The following is an 8,883-nucleotide window of genomic DNA, read 5'->3' as shown; positions in this document are numbered from 1 at the left end:
CCTAAAATGGTTAAAAATTGTTTATAATCCCTGCTAAACTTTAACTGAAATGGTTATGGAACTTTACATGAACGTTTAATGATAAAGTTTCAACCTTATGTATTATGGTTTTTTGGAACTGGACCTTACAAATAATGGGTTGTTAAGAACCATTACCATTCCAAATTCTTGTTTTCTCCATACATTTTCAGAAAGAGAACTATATAAGAACGTTTTTACTTATGATTTGAGAACATTAATGGTAATGGTTATGGTAGTCAGTAAGGTCCATTAATGGTTTTGTATTATCGCTCAACTTTACGTGGAATATATCGTGAATTGGTAATCAGTAAATTACAGGCAACCAATTCGCGATATATTCCACATAAAGTTGATCGATGTTACAAAACCATTCGTGGACCTTACTGACTACCATAATCGTTACCATTAAAGTTCTCAAACCATAAGTTAAAAGGTTCTAATATAGTTCTCTTTCCGAAAATGTATGGAGAAAACAAGAATTTGGAACGGTAATGGTTCTTAACAACCCATTATTTGTAAGGTCCAGTTCCAAAAAACCATAATACATAAGGTTGAAACTTTATCATTAAACGTTCATGTAAAGTTCCATAACCATTTCAGTTAAAGTTTAGCAGGGATTATAAACAATTTTTAACCATTTTAGGTAAGGTCAATTTATGGTTCGCGTTTATGCGGGATGGGAGAAAAAATACCCATTTAAAGAATCAGCTCACAGTTGAATAATGGGTATATTTTTTACCCACTAATGAAAAAAAACTTTGAAATTTTATGATCTCATTTCTGTCACCGATTCATTGGGAATGCAAATAGTTACTGTCGGCAGCTTTTTAGCTACTACTTTATTTGCTTATCTTTGACAGATACGCGTATTTCGTCTACAATGTGCAGACTTCTTCAGTGTCTTGTACGTTGTACTAATACTCGACTGTACAAGACACTGAAAAAGTCTGCACATTGTAGACGAAATACGCGTATCTGTCAAGGATAAGCAAATAAAGTAGTGGAATTAAATGGAAAATACTAATCCTTCTCTCTCTCATTATACAGGTATTCCACTAAGACGCCCACATTCATCAGGAGCTTTTTAGCGAAAATGGGAGATCTCCGGAAAAGATTAGAATCCGGAACGTTGGAGAGGCTTACTGATGAGTAAATACAATTTCATCCATCATATTGTATCATAATATTTCGTGTAATAAAATTTGATCGGAACACCTGCATTTATTTTCAATGTATTAGATAGTTTTTTATATCAACAAGGACAAAGAACCAAGCGCTTGCATTCTCCTTTTGAAAAAATAGGTATTTTTTCACCCATTTTACGGTAAACACAATTTAAGAAAATGGGTAATAAAACACCCATTTATTGACAGACCACCCATTTACCCATTAATGAGTAAACCATAGTTTACCTATTAAATGAGGAGGGGCACTTTTAGCAGAAATGGGTGTTTTTATACCCATTAATGGGTTTTTGCGAAACACCGTGATACTTCCATCATCAGAAACCTACACGGAGAAAAAATACTACCCAAAATTTACTTAAATTTGGTTATTGGGCTGAACCCCGGAAATGAGGGAAAATTACTTAATTTTGGGTAGTTTTTCATCTCCGTGTAAAGAGCCTGAATTTATAAATTCAGGCTCTTTACAGAAACCTCCTCTTACCACCCCTTACGAGCCGGACGGGACATTATTCGGGATGGGTACGCATTTTTGACATTTCCACATTTCTTTAGTGATTTGCGAGGTGATTTGAGATACAGAGAGAGGTGAAGCAGATCGTAAAATATTGGTGGATTAGTAAACCAAAAATCAACGTAAACGCAATTAGTGACGTCACTAATCGCTTGTATCGTGCAGTGGATTATTCTCAGTGCATAAGAAAATCACAGCTCAAAAAGTTGCGACCCTGTACATGTTTTGAAGAATTTAGCAACACGTCGGCAATTGTAAACATAAACAAAAAATAATCACAAAATCAGGCAGCTGTAATTATTAATAGCAGTTGATGATTCAATCTATTTCGCGTTATTTTTAGTTTATTCCATAGCTTGTAATAATATTTTATATTATATTACTAACAGTCCGTGTAATGTCAGTGAGCATTAAATTAAACAACTTGCTATCGCACTGTTGTGTTTGCTTGAAGTTGATCCAGGAGGAATCCGAGGCCGTCCGAGCTGATCATGTTCATCTAGATTCCGGTCTCTCTGTCTACGACTTGCTAGTCGAAACTCTATTGGATTCTTCAATATTGGTATGGGATCGCGTGATTGAGTTAAAAAAGAGCTTTAATCAAACTTATTGCTTTTAGAAAGATCGTCTTGGTATACGAGGCACAATTTGCCAAATATGCTGCCGCACGCTTCAGGACTTCCACCAGTTTCGCAGCCAATGTACGGAAATTTACAAATTATATGAAGCATTGCTGCATACTAAGGATTCCAGGGACGAAGAACAGCTCCTGAAGCATTTAGAGGAGAAGACTGCGTCCAGTTTGCGATCTCATCTGTTTCGTTTGGGTATAATTTCGCCGGAAGATATTTCCGCCGATCTTTTCCTATATGGAATAAACTTTATTAAGAATGAGTTTAGCGAGGAAATAATATTAGATAATCCCAAAGAAAAATCAAATAAATTATTACTTGATGGTTCCCCGTCATCGGAATTCGAGCCTCCAGAAGATGAGATCAGGCAGGAGTCAGCGGAATCGGATTCCTGTGAAGACAAACCCTTGGCTGAAATCAAACGAAAAAGTCTCTACCGAAAGGCTGCAGATTCTCAACAAAAGTATTACGCCGTTTGCCCATCTCCGGACTGCCAGGAATTGCTGGATGGGCAAAAGTACGCTAGCCATCTGAAAGAGTTTCACCGGTACGGCTGTAAGCAGTGTGGTTTGATTTTGAGTTCCAAGTACACGATGGGAAAGCATACCACAATTCACGTGAAGCTCCCTTCAACCGTAAAGTGTACCTTCTGCGAGCGAATGTTCCCCAATTTAGCTAAAATGCGCGCCCATGCCAGGGATGTTCACTTGCAACAGGCACTCAACTATAAGTGCGAGGAATGTGGTGAAAAGTTTGAAAAGTAAGTTTTTGCAGTGCTGTTATGCATATGTATTCAACATGTCTAAATGATTGTTTTTTTTTTTTTATTCAGGCGCAAGCTATTAAATTTGCATTGTGAAATGCATCTACCGAAAGATTGTTCTCTTTGCAAGGCGAAGTTTGATCATCCAAACAAACTATTCTACCACGTGAAGAAAAGCCATCCAGAACAGTTGCTTAGCTGTGACCATTGTGCGAGGAAATTTCTAACGCAATCCAAATTAAATCGCCATCAAGTTGACCATTCGGAAAATTCGCCGCAAGAAGATGGCTACGAACTACTAACCCTCAAATCGATATCCATCTTCGTTTGCAGCCAGTGTGAGAAGCAGTTCACCTCGGAAGCTCACCGTTCAGCGCACATGACAAGCCATGACCCGGCCAGCCGACCCAAGATAGTGGTCAAAAAACGCTCCAAAGAAGAGCTGGACAAGCTGGAAAAGAAATACCAATGCGATCAATGTGATGCCAGCTATCGGCTGCCGACCTCGCTGGAGTCGCACATGAAAACCCATTCCGCTGCTCCGTTTGTGTGTGACATCTGTGGGTCATTTTTCAAAGCCAAAAGTTACCTCAAACAGCACGTGACCTATCGGCATTCGAGAGATTTCCGCTATTTCTGTGATTTCTGTCCAAAGGCTTGCGCCACTAGTTCGGATTTGCTGCGGCATAGGCGTGTCCACACAAACGAGCGCCCGTACCAATGTGATCAGTGTGAGGCTCGGTTCAAAACCAACGACGGCTATCGGAAACATTTGCGCTCGCATTCGGGTGAGAGGATCTATCGATGCGATCTATGCGAGCGACAGTTTATGTGCCACAGCAGCTTAAAGACGCACAAGATTGCACACACTAATGAGAAGGCATTCAAGTGCTTTCACTGCACGCAGTATTTCAATGTGCCCAAAAATCGGCGGAGACACATTCTGAGGACACATCCCGGATTACCCACAAAGCAGCCAGTAACGGAGTGAACCCTACTGTGCAGGTATGTGCTTGATACATTTCTCAAATAAAACTTAAAGAATCGAGCTGAAGGGAAAGGTCGGCGGAATAGGGCAAAAGAAAGCATTCCATAATAAAGGCTGACCAGAAGTAAATTGGTACGCCCCTCGCGCGCCTCTAGTGTTGGGAATCGAAAATCTTTGACAGTGCTGGATCGTCAATAGAAAAGAGCCCATCAGCATTTGTAAACAAATCGTTTGAAAGCCGATTACTCACAAAGCGAAGGCCACCCACGCAAACCAACACCATCATCGTGTAGGTGGAAGTTTCCCCTATCCGATGATGGTGTTGGTTTGCGTGGGTGGCCTTCGCTTTGTGAGTAAACGGCTTTGAATCGGTTTGTTTACAAATGCCGATGGGCCCTTTTCTATTGTTGATCCAGAGTAGTTTGTTTACACTTCTATAGAGAACAACTACTGGTGCAAGTTTGATCAAAGTAGTCGATCGCGTTCAGAAATAAGGTAAAATGGAACTCGAAAGAAGATAAAATATTGTACACAAACACCTCGAAAATCCTGAGTGGTCCGGTTCCAAACTGGCTACTAAAGTGCTGAAGAACAACAGTTTGTCGAGTGCTCAAAACCTACAAGGAAACCCTGAGCGTGGAAAGGAATCAGCGGACCTACGAAAAAACTGGAACCAGGGAACGTCAGCTGCGCATCAAGGTGTTGAGGTGCGTTAAAGCCAACCCCGGTCTTTCGATCCGGGATGTGGCCAGAAGGTACAACGCCAACCATTCGTCACATCCTCGACAATGACATCCCAAGTTTACATCGAAGAATGACTGAAAAAGCGTATATTGCCGTTCATCCGTGCAGCATAGGGGCAAAGTCATCTTTTGGTCTGATTTGGCCAGCTGCCACTACTACAAGTTGGTTCTGGAGTGGTATATTTCAAAAAGATCGATGTTGTCCCCAAGCTAATGAATCTTCCGATTTGCCCGGAATTTCGACCAATCGAAAAATACTGGGCAATTTCAAAGCAGCGACTTCGACGAAGCGGCGGGGCAGTCAAGGACATCCAGAAAATGCGGGCAAAATGAAAGAAATGCGCTGATTCCGTGTCCGTTTTCACTGTGCGGGCGCTGATGGGTGCCATCAAGAGGAAGGTTCAAGATTTCGTTCGAACTGGAGAAATGTAACCATCTGTAACTTTGAAGTTTTAATGAAAGTACTGTAAAGCAACCATAATGGACTTTTTAAACTTATTATTACAGGTCTTTTTGTGCGTACCAATTTACTTTAAGTCATACTTTATTCTAGTCTTATAGACGCATCTCTAGGAACCTCGGATAAACGGCTGCCTAGCTGAAACTTTTCTGATTCGAAAAAAAAATTGGACCTCCAAAATTATGATTTAATTCAGAGACTTGGGGCTCATTATAAACTAATTTAAAAAAAAAACAAATTTAGTCCATTCTGGCAACTCCCATGGAAATTCAAAATCTTTTCTTGTTTGATGCATAATATAAAAACAAACAGGTTTCTACCAATACTCTAGCTTCCACTATTTATTTCCATTTACTACCATCCCTTCAAATTTGTTCTCCAACCGTCAATCTTTCGTCTCAACTTTAACCGCCTCAACAACCCGCCCCCCGTCCACCGAAGTCATTGCAACTTCCATCGGCTCTTTATTACCGCTGCTTCCCGTCGCATTCTGCTGCTGATTTAGCTTCTCCAGTTCCCTTCCTATCGGCATTCCGACGTGGTGCCGCCGACAGTGCTTTCGTCGGTTGTTGGTCGAATTGAAATACAACTCACAGTACCAACATTTGAACGGTTTCTCCAGCGTGTGGTTCCGGATGTGGATCTTCAGTAGTTGGCTACACGCATACGACTTGTCGCAGCCCTCGTATGCACATTTGTACGGCTTCTCGCCTGTATGCACGCGGAAGTGTTTCGTCACTGCCGATTGTGTTTTGTATGCCTTATCGCATCCTTCGTACGAACATTTGTACGGTTTTTCGTTGGTGTGGCTTCTCCTGTGGATCTTCAGATCGTTTTTGGTGATACAGCGCTTATCGCAAAACTCGCATCCAAACGGTGTGTCCTTGGTGTGCATATACCGAACGTGCATTTTCATCTCGGGTTTCGCCTTGAAACACGCCCCACAGTGCTCGCAGATAAACTTCTGTCCGCTGTGGTTCTTCCTCCAGTGACCCTTGAGAGATGTCTTCAGTCGAAACCGAGCGGGGCAATCGTCGCATTTGAACTTGTACTCCAATCGGTCCAACTCCTCTTGGGTTCGCTTTTTGAAGTTCGTATTTCTGATTGGCTTTTCTGAGAGGCCTTTATTATGGTCATTCTCTATGTGACTTGCCCGATATTCGTGGTTATAAAAATCTCTCTCGCAGGTGTGACATTGCGCTGCGGTCCAATTTCTCAGAGGGAATTGAATGCTGTTTTCCATCCTTCCATCGCGATGTCTTCTGGCGTGCATTTCAAGCTCTTTGGAGCCAAGAAACACTGTCTTACAGATATTGCACGGAATAAGTTCCTCGCGGTGGTCTTTCCTCATGTGTTCCAGCATGGTCCGATAGGTTTTGAATTGTCTGGTGCAAAATTTGCAGTTGGTGTGCGTTTCACGGTGCTCAAGAAGATCTACTTTTCTGTAAGCATACAACCTTTATTAGGGATTTAAAAAATAAACATAACTAAGGTAACATACTTTCCGAAACGTTCCCCACAGAACGGGCACTCGTGCGTTGGGACGTCGATACCGTGGAATTCCCGCCTATGAAACTTAAGGTCAAATTCGCGCCAAAACGGTTTCTCACACACCTCACACCGATACCTATCTTCATCGTTTTTGTGGATCGCCAGGTGATGCACAGCTTGCGCGTGGGTCAAAAACACCAAGCCGCAAAACCTACAGTAGGCACGGTGCTTCTCCCGTGTGTGTTTATCCGCTTGTCCCACTGGCACCGGCTCGCAATTGTCCAGATAGCACGGTCGGGTTCGAACTCCATCGACAATTTTTACTCTGTCGAAACTTCGCTTTCGCCTCTTGGAAAGCACGTCTTCCAAACTTTTATCTTGTTCCAGCAGTAGATCATCGGGAAGTTGTTCCACATTGTCGTCATCTCGCTCCTCATAATCAAATTCGTTCACACTTATATCCTCGTCTGCATCCCTATTACAGCGGAAACCCAGCAATGGATCTTCGACGTCTTCCAGCTCAACTTTCACTTCTACCTTTACGATGAATTCTGGATCAAGTCTAGAGTCTGTGATCAAATCTTCCAACGGTGCGTCTTCACTATCAATGACCTTGAGGCGATGCAAAGTTTTGCGGATTGTGGGATGAAACTTTGTTTGATCACACAACAGCTCCGTCATTGGGACAGTGTCTGCTCCGAATCTGTATGCGGTCCATGCTTTCAGAAATTGTTGATTTGCAATCGTTTCGAAGCGAAATGTTTGGAACGTCTCGATTTGCTTAGCACAGCTGCGACACATCTGCTGAGGGAGATGATCTTCGTTGGAATGCTGTAAAAATGTTAAGGTGATTTCTTAATCAGGTTGCATTTTTTTTCTCAATTATCTAACTACTTATAAAAGCTCAACTGCAGGAACTTCCCGGAGCCGTTATTTGAATTTGTTTAAATAAAGTGTCTCAAGACTCAAGTTAGTTAGAAGAGATTATAAGCACAAGGAACCATTGATTTAAATTGAAATGAAGTTAAAAAAAATATATGCGGAAGTTTGTACGGTCCCATGAAGTCACAACACAGGCCGAATATAGGTCTAGGTCTAGAACAAGGACCCAACAGTTTAATCATAACAAAACCTGTATGATCTTACCTGTCGTACCACTCCTGGACGGTCCAAAGAGCATAGGTCGGAAAGAGCAGACCAAAAACTGTTGACACCATCCAGCATTTGGGCCTTGGCCGGTATTGATTCATTTTCGATGGTTTCCACAAAGCATACCCGACAGACGTTCGGGTAATTTGGAATATTCACTTTCCTGTCCATAATTTCAATCCATTTTTCACAGAAACAGTACGATTTTGAGTACGACTACGAAAAGTTTGTTTTGGTTCTGTTTGTCAGCTTTGACGTTATGCGTTACGGTTTATTTATTTTTTACACTTTCAATGAAAACCACTCATTTTATACATATTTTCCGAGGGGGGCGCGCTTCCAGCACAGAGAACAGACGTCCAAGTTCTGTCAGAAACTTGTGTAAAGTTAAGTGGAAACGTCGCCGTTACGTAGGCTATCATCTCCTGATTTCCTCTATAAATTTATCGCTTTCGACCAACTTGGCGCTAGTATCGATAAAATTATCTGTTGAAAATTGCCACTTGACGCTACCAGCACTTAAGGGCCACCCACATTAGATCCGTTTGCGTTAAGTTGACGTTAATTTGACAGTTAGACAATAGATTTAGCTGTCATTTTACCGCAACGCGTCCGATCCGGATCTAATGTGCGTGGGCCTTTAGTGTCTAGTGTAAGTTTTGCAACGCCAGCGCCATCATGTTGTCAAAGAGGGTTTTTAAGTGGGGAAGTCGCCGTTATTGGCGCTTAAGTCGAATAGGAATCTTTACACAAGTTTTTAGAGAAATTTTGTTCGAGCCTCAACGTCTGTTCTCTGTGCTTCCAGGCAGTGTTGTAAGCGGTCACCGCAGTTGACATATTTTCTGTGATAATCGACTGCCTTTGCTTTCGACACGTGCAAAACAAGTTATCAAATTACAGTACCAAACGGTCAGAAACTCAAACTCGTGTAAAATAAG

General features: G+C 41.8%; 2 protein-coding genes across 2 annotated transcripts; one reads left to right on the top strand and one right to left on the bottom strand.

The window, feature by feature from the left end:
* Nucleotides 1–2,077: 2,077 nt before the first annotated feature.
* Nucleotides 2,078–4,126, top strand: LOC135703389 (zinc finger protein 737-like). The gene is made up of 3 exons (XM_065224585.1): nt 2,078–2,281; nt 2,339–3,111; nt 3,184–4,126. Exons 1-3 carry the CDS (start codon nt 2,117–2,119, stop codon nt 4,103–4,105), a joined length of 1,860 nt encoding a protein of 619 aa, XP_065080657.1. The 5' UTR covers nt 2,078–2,116; the 3' UTR covers nt 4,106–4,126.
* Nucleotides 4,127–5,650: 1,524 nt separating this feature from the next.
* Nucleotides 5,651–8,168, bottom strand: LOC135703388 (zinc finger protein 878-like). Its single transcript, XM_065224584.1, has 3 exons — nt 7,943–8,168; nt 6,807–7,627; nt 5,651–6,747 (listed from the first exon to the last, which is right to left on the bottom strand). Exons 1-3 carry the CDS (start codon nt 8,114–8,116, stop codon nt 5,691–5,693), a joined length of 2,052 nt encoding a protein of 683 aa, XP_065080656.1. The 5' UTR covers nt 8,117–8,168; the 3' UTR covers nt 5,651–5,690.
* Nucleotides 8,169–8,883: the final 715 nt, after the last annotated feature.

This window comes from Ochlerotatus camptorhynchus, unplaced genomic scaffold (assembly GCF_037179485.1).
Source record: "Ochlerotatus camptorhynchus isolate MF236.1 unplaced genomic scaffold, CSIRO-AGI_Acam_v1.1 ptg000213l, whole genome shotgun sequence".
Taxonomy (NCBI): Eukaryota; Metazoa; Arthropoda; class Insecta; order Diptera; family Culicidae; genus Ochlerotatus; species Ochlerotatus camptorhynchus.
This window is presented reverse-complemented; position numbering and strand designations above follow the sequence as displayed.